A 21,365-nucleotide genomic window follows, 5' to 3' on the forward strand; every position below is an offset into this window, starting at 1 on the left:
GAAGAACTGAACCAATTTAGAATTCCAGCAGTGAAGGAACGCTAGACAGTCTTATCAGGAATGCTCTCCCCTCCTCCTGAGTTGGGATTTCAGTTTCGCACCAGAAAATTACTTAGCAGCATCTCTTCACCTGCCGTCGGGGCGTGAAAAGTCTTCATGGCAGTCTTCCATGCTTTCCAGGCGTAGGAATCGGTGTGGTCCATGCCGGGTACGAGAGGCGCCTGGCCCATCACCTGGGAGCACACAGCACACCCTCTATCCTAGGAATCATAAACGGGAAGATCTCCTTCTTCCATAACGCAGTGGTCCGTGAGAACCTACGGCAGTTTGTAGAGAGTCTTCTTCCTGGGAACTTGGTGGAGAAAGTAAGTACCTGGCTGAGACTAAGTCTAAGAGGCGCCTGGGACCCCTGGCTGCCCTGACCTCTGCCTGTGGTCATCCTCAGACCTGAGTTTTCATTTTGAGCAGGCAAGAAGCGTGCTCATTTAAGATTACTCCAACTGAACCATTTAAATGAAGCCTGTCCTCAGAGACTGAAAATTAAAATAGAGACTCCAAGACTCATCCCTGTTACAGCCACTGGGAAGACGTACCCTGTCATAGGGATCTGAGCCTTAAATGAGAGTGGCTCTTATTTCCTCAACAAAAAAGTAGATCCCATCGTAGAATGCAGGGTTTCTCTCCAACTCATGCATTTGTTCATTTGAAGATACTTTTCTCATGAGAATGTTCAGTTGTTATATTTGATTATATATTTAGTGACCATGTCTATTGAAAACCAGATTCCATGAAGTCAAATTTTATCTTTCACACTTTCTAAACATAGCGTGATGCACCAATATGAATAAATTTCACAAATAAAAACAAAAGAGTTCCCACTGTGGTGCACTGGGATCAGGGGCGTCTCTGGAGCACTGGGATGCAGATTCGATCCCTGCCCAGCACAGTGGGTTAGAGATCTGGCATTGCTGCAGCTGTGGTCTAGGTCACAACTGCAGCTCAGATCTGATCCCTGGCCCAGAAATTCCATGTGCCATGGGGCGGCCAAAAAAAAGGAAAAATAAGTGAATAAATAAATTTCTCGAACAAAACGTTGAGCTAAAGAAGCTAGGCACAAAGAGTTCATACAGACTATAAACTATGACTTTTTATGTTTGAGAAGCATTTTTCTCCCAGCATCTTAGGGTAGGGATGAAAGGAATTAGAGCAAGATTCTTACTTTGCTTTAAATGAGTTCTTTTCGTGGCTTGGTGGGTTAAGAGCAGGATTGGTATCTGTGAGGATATGGGTTCAATCCCTGGCCTTGCTCAGAGGATTAAGGATCCGGCATTGCCACAAGCTGCAGCGTAGGTTGCAGATATGGGTTGGATCTGGCCTTGCTCTGACTGTGGCATAGGCTGGCAGCTGCAGCTCTGATTCAACCCCTAACCTGGGAACTTTCATGTGCTGCAGGTATGGCCCTAAAAAGGGAAAAAAAAAAAAAAAAATGACTCATTCCTTTAACAATACCAAGGACGGTGAACGTAGAGATATTTCTGTCGTATTCTACAATCACTGTTCATAGGCTGTCCCGCTAGGGTCATTACCCACAGAAGAAACATTTGTTGAAGTTAGCTTGAAAGGAAGTTGTCAGAGAGCATGGTAGCCTCCTAAAATAATGATACATTGTCCTCATAAGTCCCCAGACCTTTGTAAGATACGCCAGGCACTGTGCACCAGTGCCTCTTGGACGCCAGACACTCTATCAAGTGCTGAGGTCACAGTTCAAGGAGCTCTCATCCAGTGGGTGATTGTTGCCATCCGGTATGTGCAGCGCCCATTCTAGAGAGTAGAGAAAGCCTTCCTGAAGGAAATGACCCCTGTACTGAGTTCACAGGTGAGGGGAGAGAAGTAGGGGGGTGAACTGCAGGCAGGCAGAGGACCGGGACACGAGCTAGCCTGCTTTGTGTGAAGTCGACATGCGTGAGTGCGAGAGGACGAGACTGAGGGGGTTGAAGGGAAGCTCCCTGTAAGGATCTCCCTTGAGGAACTTGGATTTGGCCTGCAGGTGACAGAGCCGTTGAAAGGGGTCAAGCAGTGGGGTGAAATGATTAGGTATCATTCTGGAAGCAAAGTAGAAAGATAAACTTTTTTGAACAACTGAAAAATTTCTATGTAGACATTTAACTTATTCATGTTTTTAGTTTGTTCTCAGGATTATTTTAAGGCATAAACAGGAAAACAAATGGCAAAAGTAGCGATTCATACAGCAGAAACTGGCACATTGTAAATCAACTATTCTTTCATTTTTTTAATGTAAAAAAAATTATGACGGCAGTAAATGAAATTATTTAACATATAAACAGTGGGTCTGCTTACTCTCATTTAAGCAATTTTTTTTTTTAAGCAATTTTAAAAGAGCGGTTGTTACGTTATCATCTGCAGGTTAATAGAACAAAAAGTAGTTGATAATTGAGCAAGAAACAATTTCAAAACTCAGTTTTTTTAATAATATGGTTAGTAATTGTTTCAGAAAAGATTATGATTTTAGTCTGTAAGAGTTGGAACATATGAAAATAGAGAATCTGCATCTCCATTCTTTTAACTTAGCTAAATGAGGGCAAATTAAGAATGAAATCTTGAGGGAGTTCCTGTTGTGGCGCAGTGGGTAACGAACATGACTAGGAACCATGAGGTTGCGGGTTTGATCCCTGGCCTCGCTCAGTGGGTTAAAGATCCGGCATTGCTGTGAGCCGTGGTGTAGGTCGCAGACGCAGCTCAGATCCTGCATTGCTGTGGCTGTGGTGTAGGCCAGTGGCTACAGCTTCGATTAGACCCCTAGCCTGGGAACCTCCATATGCCGAGGCTACAAGACAAAAGACAAAAGACAAAAAAAAAAAAGAATTAAATCTTGAAACTAACATCCTCTTTTCAATTTAAGGTTACAAATAAAAACTATGTCCGATTCCTCTCTGGCTGGCAGCAGGAGAATAAACCACATGTCCTTCTGTTTGACCAAATGCCCGCTGTCCCGCTGCTATACAAGGTACTTTAGGTGCTGGGCTAATGTTTTGTCATTTCGGTGATGGTCCTTTTTGTGAGTAATAGCTCATCCCCTGAGAAATATTTGAAGACCAGAAATTTGCCTTATTTGACATTGAGTACGTACTGATGCTATTACTGAGTCAGGGCTTCCCACACACGTAAAAGCATTTAATCTTCAAAAGACCCCAGTGATACTGATTCTTATGCCTATTTTACAGAGCAAAATACTGAAGCTTAGAGTGGTTGTCTAACCTAGCCAGGGTCTCTCTATAGCGTGGTGAAAACTGCTTCCCCTGAAGCCTGATTCCAGACCTGCTCTCTGAATGATATTCTCAACTACGCTTCTAACTAGTGCACCTCTGATTATCCCTGTGACATGAGGCAGGAGAGGAAAGTGCTCCAGCGTTGGCCTGGTCACTGCCATCTTACACAGTTGGGGTGCATCTAGTCCTCAGACCTCCCACCCACACGGAACTCAGCAAGAGGGATATTTTGCTGTAACTGAAAGAAAGAATTGATTTGTCATTTAGATGCTCTGGTATCTGTTTCATGTCTTCCCTTCTGTCATGCCCTAACAGTTGACTGCTTTTGCGTACAAAGACTACTTGTCATTCGGCTATGTGTACGTCGGCTTGAGGGGGGCGGAAGAGATGGCGCGGCAGTACAATGTCAATGTCTACACCCCCACCATCCTGATCTTTAAAGAACACATACACAAGCCTGCAGATGTTATCCAGGTATGTGAGTATGACCTTGTTTCATGACGGCCCTCTCATTTTATCTCAGGTCTGCATAGAAAGAAACAGCATAATTGAACAAAGCAGGCGAGGAGAAGAAAGGAGCTTTACTGTCTTCATTCAGAAGCATAGAATTTTTAAAAGAGTTTAAGGAGTTGCCCTCGTGGCTCACCCGTAACAAACCTGACTGGTTTCTGTAAGGATGCGGGTTCGATCCCTGGCCTCACTCAGTGGGTTGAGGATCCAGGGTTGCCGTGAGCTGTGGTGTAGGTCCCAGACATGGCTCAGATCCCGTGTTGCTGTGGCTCTGGCGTAGGCCGGGGGCTACAGCTCCAGGTAGACCCCTAGCTTAGGAACTTCCATATGCCATGGGTATGGCCCTAAAAAGACCAGGGGGAAAAAAAAAGTTTAAAATATGATTTGGTACTATTTTGCTTAAATAATAATCTTTGACCAAAAGTAAATTGGTGGGAATTCTCTGGTGGCGCAGTGAGTTAAGGATCCAACATTGTCGCTGAAGCAGCTCAGGTCTGGAAATTTCCATATGCCATGTGCCCAGCCAAAAAAAAAAGAAAGTAGAATGGTGGTTGCCAGTGGCTGGGGAGGAAGAAATATGGAGTTAGTGTTTTTTTGTGTAGGGCCGCACCCGTGGCATATGGAGGTTCCCAGGGTAGGGATCCAATCAGAACTGTAGCCACCGGCCTATGCCACAGCCATAGAAACTCAGGATCTGAACAGTATTTGCGGCCTACACCACAGCTCACAGCAACGCCAGATCCTTAACCCACTGAGCAAGGCCAGGGATCGAACCTGCAACCTCATGGCTCCTAGTCGGATTCATTTCCGCTGTGCCACATCAGGAACTTCCTGGAGTTAATGGTTAACGGGTACAGTTTCAATTTGGAAAGGTGAAAAGTTCTGGAGATGAATGGCAATGATGGTTGCAGAAGAATGTGAATGATTAATGCCACAGAATCATGCACTTGAAAATGGTTAAAATGGCAAATTTTATGTTCTCTATATTTTACCACAAAATTAAAATAATAAATAATAATTATCTTTGACCTCAAAAGAACTCCTGTTTTAAAAAATCAATGATTTTATTCTAAAATAAGTTACAAAATCAAATGTAAGAGTTAGATATTAAACAGTAATAAAAAGGAATACGAGGGACTTCCCGTTGTGGCTCAGCAGTTTAAGAACCCAACTAGTGTCCATGAGGACGCCAGTTCGATCCCTGGCCTCACTCAGTAGGTTAAGGATCTGGCGTTGCCGTAGGTTGTGGCATCATTCACAGATAACGCTCAGGTCCGGAGTGGCCGTGGCTCTGGCTTAGGCCGGCAGCTACAGCTCTGATTCAACCCCTAGCCTGGGAACTTCATATGCCACAGGTGCAGCACTAAAAAGAAAAGAAAAAACCCATACACTAGCTTTGATTTCATCCCGTTAATCCTTTGGAAGTTTTTAGTTTCATAATTTGATATTCAAACGTGCATGGGTTCTGAATCACAATAAAAGCATTTAACTGGCCTTTCACTGTATTGAGATCTTGTAGGTGAATAAAAGTTATTTGATCTTGCTCTTAAAATAAAAATAAATGTCATTAAAATCACTGGGGAAAAGAGAAAAACCCATAAACTAACTCAGAGAACATACAGTGAATATTTATCTCATCTTAAGATAGGGAAGAGCTAAAAGAAGTGAGGAAAATCTTGTTGGAAAATCTTAATAACTTGATTATAAGTTTTAAATTTTTATATAAATACTTAAAAATTGGGGGTTCTCCGTGACGCAGCGGGAACAAATATGACTAGGAACCATGAGGTTGCGAGTTTGATCCCTGGCCTTGCTCAGTGGGTTAAGGATCCGGTGTTGCCTTGAGCTGTGGTGTAGGTTACAGACATGGCTTGGATCTGGCGTTGCTGTGGCTGTGGTGTAGGCTGGCAGCTAAAGCTCCTACTGGACCCCTAGCCTGAGAACCTCCATATGCCGTGGGTATGGCCCTAAAGGACAAAAGACAAAAATAAATAAATAAATAAATACTTAAAATTTTTAAATTAAACAATAAGGGAAGTATTTGTAACCAACATAAGAGGAATTGTTATCTTTAATTTCTAATGAGCTGCTTCTAATCAAGGAGATCAGTGCAAAACTTCCCAAGAGTGATCACCTAATGAGTCAGATTTTCTTTTGAGGTGATGAATGTTTTGGAACTAGATAGAGGTAAAGGTTACAAACACTGTGAATGTACTAATTACCACTGGATTATACATTAAAATGTTTAATTTTGTGTTATTTGAATTTTTTCTCAATTTAAAAAAAAATTTTAGGAGTTTCCCAGTGGCTCAACAGGTTAAGGATCCAGCAGTGTCGCTGTGGCTCAGGTTCCATCCCCGGCCCGAGAAGTTCCACATGCCATAGGCACACCAAATAAATAAATAAATAAACTGGCAATTCAAGAATACTTGAGGAATTCCCGTCATGGTGCAGTGGTTAACGAATCCGACTAGGAACCATGAGGTTGTGGGTTCAGTCCCTGCCCTTGCTCAGTGGGTTAACGATCCGGCGTTGCCGTGAGCTGTGGTGTAGGTTGCAGATGCGGCTCAGATCCCACGTTGCTGTGGCTCTGGCATAGGCCGGTGGCTACAGCTCCGATTCGACCCCTAGCCTGGGAACCTCCATATGCCGAGGGAGCGGCCCAAGAAGTAGCAAAAAAAAAAGACAAAAAAATAAATAAATAAATAAATAAAAGAATACTTGATAATAGGGCTAATCTTCAGAACATAATGTTAAAAAGTAAGGATACAGAATCGTGTATGCAGTTTATACACTCGTCTTAATTTTGTAACGTGTACAAATAGAAAACTAGAAATAAATGCATCAAAACATCAGTGGTTATCTCTTGATGGCAAAATTATATATTATTTCAATATTTGGGTTTTCAAAAATTTCTGTAACGAACTTTTTTTTTGCTTTTTAGAACCACACCCACAGAATATGGAGGTGGTTCCCAGGCTAGGCGTCAGAGCTGTGCCAGTCTTCACCACAGCTACAGCAATGCCAGATCTGAGCTGCGTCTGCAACCTACACCACAGCTCATGGCAATGCCATATCCTTAACCCGCTGAGCGAGACCAGGGATCGAATCTGCGTCCTCATAGATACTGGTCGGATTTGTTTCTGATGAGCTATGATGGGAACTCCTGTAATGAACATTTTTGAATATTTTTGATGTTATTTTTTTAAAAACAACAAGGATGCTTTGATACTTTCTCTTATAGGCGGCTAGAATGAGAACATAAATTCTGCAAAATCCTTTATTCTGTTCATTCACTAAATTCATTGCCTGCCTGCTGAGCACTAAATACAAAACAACTTTGACATCCGGAGTCTTTGACTCACAGTCAGGGCGGGAGAAAGGCTGACAGGCAGTTGTCACCTAGTGCAGTAGCTGTCTCCTTGGATGTAGGGTAAGCTCTGGATGCCACGTGAACGTAGAAGGGTTCCTGAGACTGTCTGACTAAGGCAAGGACGGCGTGTGTAGCAGAACCAGACAGGGAAAGAGGATAGGAAGGAAGGAAGCAGGTTTAAGAAGAAGGTAATGAGTTCAGTTGGGGCATGTGACTTAGAACGACCTTGAGGAAAGCTCCGGGGACATGGCCCTTAAGGCAGGGGTTCGGGGTCTTAGGAAAGCTGAAGGATCTGGGCTGGACAACTGTGGGTCATCAGTGAATGGTTAGAGGCATCGTATGTAACGCAGGGAGAGAAGGGAGCCCAAGACAAAGCACTTGACAGTTTACCAGCAAATAAAAAGAGGGTGCCTGATAGCAACTAAGAAGGAGCCGAGAGGTGTTCCCATCGTGGCGCAGAGGAAATGAATCCGACTAGGATCCATGAGGTTGCGGGTTGGATCCCTGGCCTCCCTCAGTGGGTTAAGGATCTGGCGTTGCCGTGAGCTATGGTGTAGGTCGCAGATGTGGCTTGGATCCTGCGTTGCTGCAGCTCTGGGTGTAGGCCGGCTGCTACAGCTCCAATTCGACTCCTAGGCCAGGAACCTCCACATGCCGCAGGTGGGGCCCTAAAAAAAAAAAAAAATAAGGAGCCGAGAGACAGGAAGCAAACAAAGGCCAGTTGTGAAAGAGGAAAGACAATCATCCCTGTCCAAAAGTGATCTGTGGAGATTTCCTAAATTGCTTTTTAGTGATGACTTGTACTCTTGAGAGTTGTTATTTATTTATCCCCTGGGGAAAATTGTAAATCAAATACAGTAACAAAATCACTGGTACAATGGATGCTTTACAAGCTTGAATGAATATAAAATTCATAAATATAAAAATGAATTCTGAGCGTAAACCAAGTCCTTCCAGTGGCGAGGGACTTAGTGTAACGCCCGTGGTTTCTAGTTCATTTGTTTTCATTTGCTGTACAGTGTTTATGGCCACGTGATAATATGTTTATTCATTCTTCCCTTGAGGGACATTTCGGGGCTTTAGGACCAGTGGTGCCATGGATATCACATGTATCCCAATGTACCCGGTCACAAATTTCTCTTTTTTCGGCCACGCCTGCAGCATATGGAAGTTCCCAGGCCAGAGTTCGAACCCATGTCCCAGCAGCACCAATGTGTCTATTCAGCACCATAAGGGAACTCCCCCGAGTTTCTGTAGGACAGAGGTTTTCAGAATGTGGTTCATAAACCCTCTACTTTATCTGTATCCCGAAGTTTTGATAAATAGTATCTTCATGAGTCACTTCAAATTCAAAATATTTTGTTACAGCTGATATAACAAAACGTTTCTCAGCTCAATAAGTTATTCAGAGTTTCTTAATTTCTAAACATAAGGGGATTTTCTGGTATACACCTCATACTGATTTCTAGATTAATTATGGTCAGAGAACCTGTTATATATGTATGTATAATTTCACTCCTTTGAAACATATGAAAGTTAGTAATAACAAAGTAGTTATCATATAATTTTGTAGTCTGCCTTTTATACTTAGTAACATTGTTACTTTGGAGTTGTTTTGTTTTGCTTCTAGGGCTGCACCCGGAGGCATGTGGAAGTTCCTAGGCTAGGGATGGAATCAGAGCTACAGCTGCCCGCCACGGCCACAGCCAGGCAGTATCCAAGCCATGTCTGCGGCCTGCACCACAGCTCACAACAACACTGGGTCCTTAACCCACTGAGCAAGGCCAGGGATTGAACTCGCATCCTCATGGATACTAGTCAGGTTTGTTTCCACTGGACCACAACAGGAACACCTGGAGTTTACTTTTAATTATTCAGTTTGCTACAAATCTTGAATGGAAGTAAATTTGTGTAAAAATTAACAATTATTGACTCTTTAAATCTGCCAGCATAAAAAAGTATACAAAAATTCTCCTATGGAACGGGCACTTGATTTTTTTCTTTGACCAGAAACAGCTGCATTCTTGCTTTTAGCCTATATTGTTGAAATAGATCACCCATGCTTATTTGCTCAGACAAGTCTGACTTACTTGGTTGTATTACTGTGGCCAGGGTCAGCCACCTTTTTATTAAGCTCTAAGTAAAGCTCTTTTTTCAATGAGAAAACTGAGTAAGAGTCAACTGTCTCCTGGTTTTTCTCCAGGCCCGAGGTGTGAAGAAACAGGTCATTGACGACTTTATCACCCAAAACAAGTATCTGTTGGCAGCCAGGCTCACCAGCCAGAAGGTGTTCCACGAACTCTGCCCTGTGAAGCGGTCTCACCGGCAGAGGAAGTAAGGACCGAAGGCTTTGCCCTGCTTGTCGTTGCAGCCTAGAGGCAGGTCGCCCTTTACTGCAAGGCAACTTGAAGAGTTTACTCTTCAAGCCACAGATATCAGTGAACCACTATGATGGTAGTGGGGCGGATCAGTCCGGGGGCCAGGTTATTGGGTGTCCCAGAGAAGATCCCCTATGACGTAACCCTTTAGCTGAGCCCTGAAGGATGAGTAGATTTTGCCAGGGGTCAGGGAGAGCCCGGGTCGCTCATGTAGTATCACTGTTCCTGCCAGTGTGTTCCACCCAGGGTGAGCCTTTGGAGGCCTCAGAGAAGAGCCAGGCTAATGACAAAACAGCAGCAGAGTGAGGACCCTGAGAAAATGGTAAAATCAGTAGCCGGGAAAGGCAAGGCTGAGGCATCCTCGTTCATACAGAGTCTTTTAAAAAGTCTAGAAATCCAGGGGAAGTGCGTTACCTCTTTCAGGTTAATGCATCAGTGCCTTTAAGTTTAGGGTGATTTCATCTGTGAAAGGTGCCTGGATATGAAAGGAAAACATTTTGAGCACATTATTTGAAAGTAGTTGGGGGTGGGGGGAGTTCTCTAGTGGCCTCGTGGGTTAGGGATCCAGCATTGTCATTGTAGTGGTTCGGGTCACTGCTGTGGCAAAGGTTAGATCCCTGACCCAAGACATGTTACATGCCATGGGCACAGCCAAAAAGAAGAAAAACTAAAATATTGTTTAAAATAAGAAAATTTCCCTGTGTTTTCAGAGTTTTCAGATTCCTTTGTAGACTAAGAGAAGAAAGGCTTTGATTAAATATAAAGCAACTGATCCTAGACCTTTTTTTTTTTTTTTTCAATGGCCACACCTAAAGCATTTGGAAGTTCCCAGGCCAGAAGCCAAACCCTATGCACAGCAGCGACCCAAGCTGCTGCAGTGACAGCCGTGGATCCTTCATCAGTTGAGCCACAAGAGAACGCCCAGTCCTAAGCCTTAAGGGTTGTTATGTACACAGCTTTCAAAAAATATCCCCCATCCGTGCATTTGTCACCTTTGTTACCACTGCCACCCTAGCCAGGCCACGGCCCCCTCTCGTCAGGTCCACCACATTAGCCTTCTGAGCGCCTCTGCTCCCACTCCACTCTCACCCCCTCGGTGGTTCCCCAGCAGCCAGTGATTCCCCTGAAGCTGTGAGTTGGGTCAGGCCCCTCTCCATCGCTGGCCTTTGCGCCTGTAGCGCTCCCTGCCTGGAACGCTCTGACCCCACTTCCTCCTGTGGCATCGCATTCAGGTTTTGCTCGAGCGTCACCCTCCCAGGTGACGTTTACCTGATCGGATGGAGCATGACTCCCAGCCCACTCTGGACTCTCTCCTTTTTTTTTTTTTTTTTTCATGACCCTTGTCCCCACTTGCCATGATTTATCTATTTGTGGTCTGCCTCTGCCATGAGAATGTAAGCTCCACGAGGGCAGGAACGTTGTCCCCCTTACCTGGTGTATAGTGAGTGCTCGGTGGTGCAGGGAGAATGCGTGCTCGAGTGAGGAACTGGACGAACTTTCCATTGGAACCACTGCAGAGGAAGCCTTGCAGAGTGGGGCCCAGTGGCCCAGGTCAGAGACAGGCTCAGCCAGCCCTTCCTGCGGTGGAAGAACTAGGACAGATGCCTCTGAAAAGGTCTTCTGCATCAGGGCTTCAGTGACTGTCGCCTCCAAAGACATTTCTAGTGTCGTGGAAAGTGGCTGGGAGAATGCATCGCAATCTAGAAAGAGGCAGGTCTTTGGAGCTCTTCTCTCACCAGAGACACCCCAGCACCTTTCACACAGGAATGCTTCATTCGCTCGGTCACCTTCCCTTGCCAGCACGGGTTCTCGCCGTGGCCTTGGGGTGAGTTACAAGGTCTTCTCTTGTTGACGTGCAGGTACTGTGTAGTTTTACTGACCGCCGAGGCTACCAAGCTGAGTCAGCCCTTCGAGGCCTTCCTGTCCTTTGCCCTCGCAAACACGCAGGACACAGTGAGGTTTGTGCACGTCTACAGCAATCGGCAGCAGGAGTTTGCCGACACCCTGCTACCAGACAGCAACGCGTTTCAAGGAAAATCAGCGGTGAGTCTTGGGTTTTCACCCCATCTGAGCTCTTCACAAGCACAGGGCACTCAATTCTGTGTCCTCCTCCTCAGGAGCTTTGAACATAGATTCCAGGAAATCCAGAAATCTCTGAAGCCTGTTTGGAGAGCACCCATTTTTTTTTGTTTGGATGGGGTTTTTGGCTGCACCTGCAGCACACAGAAGTTCCCAGGCCCAGAATCAAACAGGCACCAAAGCAGTGACCTGAGCCACAGCAGTGATGACACCAGATCCTTAACTAGACTCCAATTAACTAGGAGTCTAATTGGAGCTGTAGCCACCAGCCTACGCCAGAGCCACAGCAACTCAGGATCCGAGCCACATCTGCAACCTACACCAGAGCTCACGGCAACGCCAGATCCTTAACCCACTGAGCAAGGCCAGGGATCGAACCCGCAACCTCATGGTTCATTAGTCGGATTCGTTAACCACTGCGCCACGATGGGAACTCCCGAAACCACTCTCAAACTAGTCTTTTACCCTGGTGACCTCACCTCCTAGATAGCCTTGGACCTTCACAAAAAACATCTTTCCTCTGGGTAAAGATAAGAGCATCAGTTTCCTTTTCACTGGTGTCCTTAAGCTACCAGTAATAGTTTCCCTCCTGTACTTCTGCCTCTTTGACTTCATCCTGATTGATCTCACCTGCCATGGAGGTTCCCAGGCTAGGGGTCGAATGGGAGCTACAGCTGCCAGCCTACACCACAGCCACAGCCACTTGGGATCCGAGCCACATCTGCGACCTACACCACAGCTCACGGCAACACCAGATCCTCAACCTACTGATGGAGACCAGGGATCGAACCCACATCCTCTTGGATACTAGTCAGATTCATTTCCACTGTGCCACAATGGCAACTCCCAGAACTTTTAACAAAAGCTTTTAAACGTCATCGTAAAGTTAATTGTTTTGTCAGAGAAGTTTCGCTCTCTCACAGACACTGGGTGCTCGCCCACATCTGTCCTTGAGCTTATTGCCAACTTCACTAGACTCTTTTTGGCATCCTCCCTGAAAAAAAACAACAGCTTACCATTCTTTCGCGAACTCTAATGGTTTTTCCTCTCTTTTCCTCCCAGGTGTCTATTTTAGAAAGGCGCAACACAGCAGGGAGGGTGGTATATAAAACCCTGGAGGATCCCTGGACCGGGAGCGAGAGTGATAAGTTCATCCTTTTGGGTTATCTTGACCAGCTGCGCAAAGACCCAGCTCTTCTGTCTTCGGAAGCTGTGCTCCCCGACCTGACTGATGAACTTGCCCCCGTAAGCATGTGGCCCGGAACAGCAGGCACCAGGCAGGGCTCCTCAGCCCCCAGAGCCCGAGCAGGGGTTCTGCCACCAGGGCCGTGTTGGGGACGGGGACCTCTCCCTCCAGGGTCCAGCCTTGACCACCATCCATTTTCCTCCTCAACAGATTTTTCTCCTTCGGTGGCTCTACTCTGCTTCTGACTACATCTCAGACTGCTGGGACAGCATCTTCCACAACAACTGGTACGAGTGCTGCCAGGTCCAACTGCCTTTTCTCTGTCACTGCCAGGACCGCTGTTTTTCTTTGGGAGAGTCCTTTCTTCTTTGACTCGAGCGTAGTAGATTCCATCGAGGCAAAGGAAAGAGGGCTTGCATACTTCCAACAACTGTTCCCCTTTTTCTTTCAGTAACTTCCCGTTTTTTATATGATGAGTTAATATGGGAAGGGAGGGGCCTACCACTCCCACCCCGTTAAGACCATGAGCTCCCGAAACACGACCACACCCGTGTTTGTGCTTCCTGGCCCCCAGCACAGCTCCTGAAAAACAGCAGGCCTTTGATGGGTGTCCGTGGGTGAATATGACTTCAGAGCATCAGTCCGAGGGAAGGCCTTGAGAGGTCCACTTCCCCTCCCTACTCCACCCCCTCTGGGCCACATCTGAATTATCCTGGCCAGAAAATAAATGAATAAAAGGAAAGAACATAATTCCACAAACTTTGTCAACTGATGCTACCCTTAACTTCGGAACATTCCTCCATGTTCACAGCTTAAATCCTTTGTTCCCCTTCTTAGTGTTTCCTTCTGCAGAATTCAGCACAGACTATTGTACTGAGACACAAAACACAAACTTTTTTAATACATTATTTGTGAATTAGAACAATGAGGAAAAAAATCTCTGCTTTCACCCACCACCCCAAAAAACCTCTTTTGTCTGAAATTAGAAAGTGTTTATTGATATGAAAGCTTTTTGGGTTTTTTGGTTTGTTTTAAGGGCTCAGGCTGCAGCAGATGGAAGTTCCCAAGCTAGGGGTCGAATTGGAGCTGCAGTTGCTAGCCTACACCACAGCCGCAGCAACTCGGGATCTGAGCTGCATCTGTGACCTGCACCACAGCTCATGGCAATGCTGGATCCTTAACCCACTGAGCAAGGCCAGGGACCGAACCTGCATCCTCATGGATACTAGTTGGGTTTGTTACTGCTGAGCCCCAATGGGAACTCCTTGGAAGCTTTTTTGTTTGGGGTTGGTTAGAGGGGTTTTTTTTGAGCCAGAGAGAAGAAACCTAAAACCATTCATTGACATGTCACAGCTGCCCTGTAGAGCTGACCAGAGCTTGTGAACTTCCTTCTAGGCGGGAAATGATGCCCCTTCTGTCCCTGGTCTTCTCCGCGCTCTTCATCCTCTTTGGCACCGTCATCATCCAGGCCTTCAGGTAAGAGCCTCTGTGTGGCTCCCGAGGGCCGAGTCTGAAGGGTGAGCCCCAACCTCCTTGGGTGCTTTTCTGTAAAACTCCTTTTTCTCACTTTAGTGACTCGAACGATGAGCGAGAGTCAAACCCTCCGGATAAAGAGGAAGCCCACGCGAAGACAGGGAAGACGGAGCCCAGCTTCACCAAGGAACCCAGCAGGTTGCTGTAACCAGACTCCAGGCCCCTCCCCCTCGGCACGGACCAGCAGGCCAAGTGGCATCCAGGGTCCAGTCATCCGGGTGCTCTGGTTCCCCTCCTTGCGCGAGAGGCGGGTTTAGGGACGTCTAGTCAGACGATGAGCCTTGACTGAGGCCATCTGGGCGTTTGGACCTGGGCTGGGTGTCTCCTCAGTACCCTCAGATTCTCAGTCTCAGACTGAAGATGGACGGCAGGAAGCGTGGAAGCAGGTCAGAGAGATGCTAGACGAGCCCAAGCAGAGACCCGTGCGTCACTGTAACCGTGTGGACAGCCTTCCTGCTGTCCTCAAGCTGCTCCCACACCGACGGACGACAGCACCGCCTGGCTCTTTGCAGGCCCAGGGTGACCAAATCGGGGCCGCTCCCATCCCGCCCATGCAACAGGCTCAGGAGTATCAAATAACCAGTCTAGCCCAGTTAGAACACCGCGTTTTCTTCTGCCATTCCCTCTGAAAGTAATGCGTCCCCTTATCCTGCAAGATCCTAATTCCTTGCTCTTGCTCCACAGCAAGATTCCTAAAAAAGGCTTTGTGGAGGTAACGGAGCTCACGGACGTCACGTACACCAGCAACTTGGTGCGCCTGCGGCCGGGCCACATGAACGTGGTCCTCATCCTGTCCAGCTCCACCAAGACCAGCCTGCTGCAGAAATTCGCCTTGGAGGTCTACACGTTCACCGGGTGAGCTCGCCGTGCCGGGGGGTGGGGGGTGGGGGTGGCGCAGGAGGAGACGGGAGGGACATGTCCGCTTTGTCCATGGGGGCCTTCTCCACGCAGCGAGATGTTGGCTGTGCCCTTTCCAGGCCAGACATCTAAGCCGACACGCAGGGACCTTTCTTCCCCTTGGCTGTTGGTTCTGAACAGAAGAGCCTGAACTCGGTCTGCTTCCGAGCCCTTTCAAGAAACTCTTCTCTAGCTCTTGTGTGTTTTCCCAAACTCCCAGACACAGGAAGTGACATGAGTGACACCCGGCAAGGGTCAGGGAAATGGATGAGTGGCCGTCGCCGTGGTTGTAGAAGTCCTCGGGCTCCCGCAGAAATCCTTCATTTTTTTCTGTACTCGGGCCCCGTCCATCCAAAGCCTTCTCCTATCCTTGGAAACGTGATTGAGGAACTTGGGCTCCCTGTGATTAAATGTGTCGGGAAAGGCCCTAAATCCTCCTTCTGCCCTTCCTACAGGAGCAGCTGCCTGCACTTTTCCTTCCTGAGTCTAGACAAACACAGAGAATGGCTAGAGTACTTATTAGAATTTGCTCAAGACGCGGCCCCGATCCCAAACCAGTACGACAAGCATTTCATGGAACGTGACTACACTGGCTACGTGCTGGCTCTGAATGGCCACAAGAAATACTTCTGCCTCTTCAAGCCCCAAAAGACAGTCGAAGAGGAGGAGGCCATGGGGTCGTGCAGCGACCTTGACGCCTCCCTCCATCTGGGTGAATCTCGAGGGAAATCTTCCAGTGGCCTTGGATCCAAGCCCATCAAAGGAAAACTGAGCAAATTGTCCTTATGGATGGAACGGCTGCTGGAAGGCTCCTTACAGAGGTTTTATATCCCGTCGTGGCCTGACCTAGACTGAGAGGACCTCGCAGAGAGACTCAAACTCTTCCAACTTTTTAAACAGGCCTCTGTGAACAGGTATTTGCAGGACTCAAACGATCACAACGGACAGAGTATAGATTTTAGATTATTCTTCCAGAACAACGGCTAGAAGAATCTCTCCTTTGTCCTCTTCTGACCGAGGAGTGAAAACACCCCTCGTTGAATTCCCTAGATCAAAATATCTTCCTTTGGGTTTTTCTTTCCCCATTTGAATGCCGCACTTCTTTAAAATAGACTGCTCTTTCCCTCTCCTCTGTGGTCCCCGCCACGTGCTCCCCGCCGTCCCCCGCATCCTGTCTCTATGCTGTGGGAGAAGCACAGGGTTCAGCCCTGCCACAGAACCTGGAGGGAACCTAGAGAGCCTGGTGTGCCGGTCAGGTCATTTGTCCCCTCCCTCCACCCCCCACCACCACCTGGCCGCCTCGGTCCCTCTGCCACGGTGCATGCTGTAACAGCAGAACCCCACACAGCAGCTTCCGGGCCCTGCGTCTTGAAAGAGGCCTGGTTCCAAGCAATCAGACATTCATGGTGTTTCTGGTAGTAAATGGCCACACGTCCTTTTGGGGGGCATCTCCCTCCAGTAGCTTGTCAGCCACGGTTTTCAGAGGGTAGGGATGAGCGGCAATTCTCCACCTAAGTTTGCTTTTCTTCCCAAGATGAGAGAAGGGAGGGCTAGGCAGCACCTGAAGCGCTGCCTTGGTGAGAGTCCTGTCCGCCGCCTCCCGAGCACTCAGTGTCCCGGGGAGGGAGGGATTCCACCAGGGAGGGCTCCGCACAGGGAGAAGTACTGTAATGACCTCGAGCCATTCGCATGTATGTTTGCAGATGCCTTTCTCCTCTGTCAGTTTTAGGGGATGGATATCAGGAGCCATAACCCATAGTCTTGTTCTCTGAACCTAGACATCAGCTGCTCTAAAGCCAGTAGATGTTAAACCGAAGACACATTATTCCTGCCATGAGTCCGGCTCACGGAACCTCTTCCCTCCAGGGGTGTCTCTTTAGTAAAATACCAGACATGTCTTTGTATCACGGAACTTAAAATTTCTCAGCAGTTGTATTTTGAACACTGTTACCCCCAAAGTACTGTATCTTGAAGTCCTCTTTTGTGACAAAAAAACCAAGGCACATTCTAGACTCCTTTTTGCTCACTTCGAGCTTCTGGCCTATGTTTTGATGTCTCATTGTAATTGTTTTCACTCTTTTTTTTGTTTGTTTGTTTGTCTTTTCAGGCCCACACCAGCAATATAAGGAAGCTCCCAGACTAGGGGTCGAATCGGAGCTGAGCTGCTGGCCTATGCCACTGCAACGCCGGATCCTTAACCTGCTCAGTGAAGCCAGGGATCGACCCTGCATCCTCCTGCATACTGGTCAGGTGTGTTAACCGCTGAGCCACAGCAGGAACTCCTTAATTGTTTTCATAGCAACTGCTTGACCAGTAACAGGGTCAGACTTGTCATCGGGACCCCAGCTCATGGAGCTGCAGTGACCGGTGGACTCCATGCCATTTCATACCAGCCAGTTAGAGAGTTGACCTTTTCTTTTTAGAGCAAACTACCAGTGAAATTTGGAAAACCTCAGAGAGTTCAGATGTCAAAAAAGATTGCCCTTTTATGAAGTGAAGGGTGAAAATCAGTGATGGGACCAAATAGGTTAGTATTCTCTTTAATCATAATTGCTTTAAACTAAGCCACTTGGATTGAGCTACAGTAGCAAGTCATAAATTATTTGAGCCCAGAAATTCCTACAGTCTTCTATCATGATACAGCTTTTTTTTTTTTAAATAAAGAAATTGTAGTTCCCGTCATGCCTCAGTGGTTAATGAACCCAGCTAGTATCCATGAGGACTTGGGTTTGGTCCCTGACCTCGCTCAGTGGATTTAAGGATCCGGCATTGCCGTGAGCTATGGTGGAGGTTGCAGACGCAGCTCGGATGTGGCGTGGCTGTGGCGTAGGCTGGCAGCTACAGCTCTGATTCGACCCCTGGCTTGGGAACTTCCATATGCCTCAGGTGCAACCCTAAAAAAACAATAAAAACAAAAAAAAGAATAAATCACTGCCAGGCTTTATTTTTCCACATGATCCTCTAAAAATGGATGTTTATTTTGATTGTGATAGCTCATGGCACCTGGCCTAGGTAGAATTGGCTCCGTGATGCACCAAACCCTCAGAATTATTTTCTGCATCTTTTGTGGCCAAGTTGCTTATATGAGTAGTGTTTTGATTCAGTGGTAGGCTTTTATATTTTTTAATTTCTGGTACTAATGGGATTCCTGACCTTAATTTCTAAAAACCAAAACTCCTCAAGTTTGTTTTTTGTTTGTTTTTTTTTTTTTTTTTTTTTTGGTTTTTGGTTTTTGTGGTTTTTTTGTATTTTAGGGATGCACCTGTGGTATATGGAGGTCCCCAGGCTACGGGTCGAACCGGAGGTGCAGCTGCCGGCCTACGCCACAGCCACAGCAATGCCAGATCCTTAACCCACTGAGCGAGGCCAGGGATTGAACCTGCATCCTGGATACTAGTCAGATTCGTTTCCACTGAGCCAAGACAATGGGAACTCCAGGCAGGATACAGTGCAAATAGCTTTTTTAAATTTTCGATTGATTGATTAATTTTTGCTTTTTAGGGCTGCACGCGTGGCACATGGATGTTCCCAGGTTAGCGGGTGGAATCAGCTACAGCCGTCACTGGCACCGCCAGATCCCCAACCTGCTGATCGAGGCCAGAGATTGAACCCACACCCTCATGGATACTAGTCGGATTTGTTTCGGTTTTGCCACAACTGGAACTCCAGGTTTGTTCATTTTAAAAAATTGTCCCGCCATGGTGCGAAGTGGGTTTAGAGCCTGACTGCAGCAGCTCAGATTGCTGCGGAGGTGCAGGTTCAAGCCCCAACCCAGCGAAGTGGGTTAAAGGATCCAGCGTTACTGCAGCTGCACGGGTCACAGTTGTGACTTGGATTCAGTCCCTGGCCCGGGAACTTCCATGTGCCACGAGTGCAGCCATAAAACTTCTATTTTTTAAGTGTATTATTAAAATAAAAGTCACCTTCCATAGCTGCACCTTTCCTTTGTACTAAGAAAGGCAAGTAATAATGGTAAAAACGTCGTTGGCAGATATTTCAGTCTAAAAAGATCCACAGATCTCTTTGGGGACCGGCAGATATGTTCCCCAAGAGGACACTAGGAAGCTTTTGTTTTAAACTGACCTTTATCCTTGACCAGCCAAGCCTTTCCTTCTAAATGTTTCCATGAATTTGTTTACTTTTGTGTTGAATGTATGAGCCACTGCCTTGCAAAGCGAAGGCTACCATTTCTCTTACTCATATGGGTGACCACACAGACCCAATTTTGGCGTGAGGTTAACTTCCTTGTCTTCGAATATCTTGAAACTGATGACATTGATGTTTTTAGAGGTAGGTATTTCTGGTTGATACAGACTCTGCGTCACGGTTAGCAGATGGGGACAAAAACTGGCCTAAAAACAAGGCTTCGTGGATACACGAGCCCATTTTAAAAATGTTTTCTTACTGCCCTGGTGTCAGCACAGTTCGTCTACCATAGAGTTCATCAGCACCAGAGAAGCAGCACTCCAGTGAGCAAGCCTGTCCCGACTTCAGCACCACAGTCTCGCCGCCATCACTGACCATGAAAATCTGGCTGCGGTTTTCAAATAACAGGTTGAGGAGTTCCCGTCGTGGCTCAGTGGTTAACAAATCCAACTAGAAACCATGAGGTTTCAGGTTTGATCCCTGGCCTTGCTCAGTGGGTTAATGATCCAGCATTGCCGTGAGCTGTGGTGTAGGTCGGAAACAGAGCTCAGACCCCACGTTGCTGTGGCTCTGGGGTAGGCTGGCGGCTACAGCTCCGATGAGACCCCTAGCCTGGGAACCTCCATATGCCGCGGGAGTGGCCCTAGAAAAGACAAAAACAAATAATAGGTTGATTTCCTCCTCATTCAGTACATAAATGTTTTCCTGATATAAAAGAAATGGGATCTGAGTGTGTTTCAAGTGACTTGCATTGTTTGGGAAAAGGGATTAGGAGCAAACACTCAAAACATTTTTTCTAAGCAAAATTCTTGAAAAGCTGATGCACAGCATCTTCACAGATGAAACATTGCTCACATCCAACTACCTGATGTTGTCCCTTGAAAACCAACAGCGTGGCAGCAGCTGAATCTGTCTGTTCAGTTTGTCAAGGAGGATGATCGTACTTTGAAGACAGACTTAAAAGAAGGTGAATATTTTGCACTTTTGATACTCTTAGGAACAAATAACTTATTTGGCAAATGGTGTCTTTTTTATGTTGTTTTTGTTTTGTATCGTGAATAGGCACTGAAGCTGATGTTATTTTGTTTTAAGGATGTTACAGACTGGAAACAGAAATAAACTATTTTAATGTGTGATGATTATGGATAGTTCTTATATCATGAGGTGATGATTTGACCATGGACACATTGTAAACAATTGAATTTACATGTAACTCAAAGTATGTTTAAGCTGCAGGTGCAGCTGGAAAAAAGAGAAAAAAAAAAGGTATGTTAAAGATCAGCACGCAGGGAGTTCCTGTCCTGGCTCGGTGGAAACAAATCCGACTAGGAACCACGAGGTTGTGGGTTCGATCCCTGGCCTCGCTCAGTGGGTTGATCTGGCGTTGCCATGAGCTGTAGTTTAGGATGCAGACATGGCTCAGATCCCATGTTGCCATGGCTGTGGTGTAGGCCAGCAGCTGTAGCTCCGATTTGACCCCTAGCCTGGGAATCTCCATATGCCGCAGGTGTGGCCCTAAAAAAAAAAATTTAAGAAGATCAGCATGGCTTGACTGCAGATTTTAGGAACTGTTGTCATAGTGGGTGGGTCAGCTTGAAGAGAAGATAATGCAAAACCAAGGAAGTGTCATTAAGAGCTCTTTGGGAGTTCCCTGCTGGCTCAGCAGGTTAAGAATGCAGTGTGGTCACTGCAGTGCCTCTCGTTACTGCAGTGATGTGGGTTCTGTCCCTGTCCCTGCAACTTCCACTTGCTGCAGGTGCAGCCAAAAAAAAAAAAAGCTCTTTGGAGGCCAGCCGATCTCAACTGGTTTAGAAGAAATTCATGCATCCTTCTAGGCTTTTGAGTGGGAAGGTTTTTTTGTTGTTTTCTGTTTCAGCTGCAGGTGTGGCCTTATGGAAGTTTCCAGGCCAGGGATCAAATCTGAGCTGCAGCTGCAACCTCTGCTGCAGCTGCAGCAACACTGGATCCCTAACCCT

The 21,365-nt window shown here is 46.6% G+C and overlaps 1 protein-coding gene across 41 annotated transcripts in view; it reads left to right on the forward strand.

Annotated features, from left to right (window-relative positions):
* Nucleotides 1-20,525, forward strand: part of DNAJC16 (DnaJ heat shock protein family (Hsp40) member C16) — a 38,780-nt gene extending 18,255 nt beyond the window's left edge. For 3 of the 41 annotated variants that reach the window (XM_084962924.1, XM_084962942.1, XM_084962917.1), the window contains 12 exons: nucleotides 181-365; nucleotides 2,921-3,025; nucleotides 3,603-3,761; nucleotides 9,374-9,504; nucleotides 11,408-11,591; nucleotides 12,690-12,872; nucleotides 13,024-13,100; nucleotides 14,209-14,289; nucleotides 14,386-14,484; nucleotides 15,031-15,201; nucleotides 15,699-18,346; nucleotides 19,884-20,525. In XM_084962924.1, the coding sequence (XP_084819050.1) occupies nucleotides 181-365; nucleotides 2,921-3,025; nucleotides 3,603-3,761; nucleotides 9,374-9,504; nucleotides 11,408-11,591; nucleotides 12,690-12,872; nucleotides 13,024-13,100; nucleotides 14,209-14,289; nucleotides 14,386-14,484; nucleotides 15,031-15,201; nucleotides 15,699-16,098 (1,775 nt within the window). In that variant the 3' untranslated portion in view covers nucleotides 16,099-18,346; nucleotides 19,884-20,525. Of the gene's footprint in view, nucleotides 1-180; nucleotides 366-2,920; nucleotides 3,026-3,602; nucleotides 3,762-9,373; nucleotides 9,505-11,407; nucleotides 11,592-12,689; nucleotides 12,873-13,023; nucleotides 13,101-14,208; nucleotides 14,290-14,385; nucleotides 14,485-15,030; nucleotides 15,202-15,698 lie in introns of all 41 variants that reach the window. The other 38 variants (XM_084962930.1, XM_084962946.1, XM_084962918.1 and 35 more) reach the window with 26 other exon arrangements.
* Nucleotides 20,526-21,365: the final 840 nt, after the last annotated feature.

The sequence above is a fragment of the Sus scrofa genome, chromosome 6 (assembly GCF_054392235.1).
Source record: "Sus scrofa isolate SSC_HxYL_T2T_F1_AM1 chromosome 6, Sscrofa_HxYL_maternal_Yorkshire_Landrace_v2.0, whole genome shotgun sequence".
NCBI lineage: Eukaryota > Metazoa > Chordata > Mammalia > Artiodactyla > Suidae > Sus > Sus scrofa.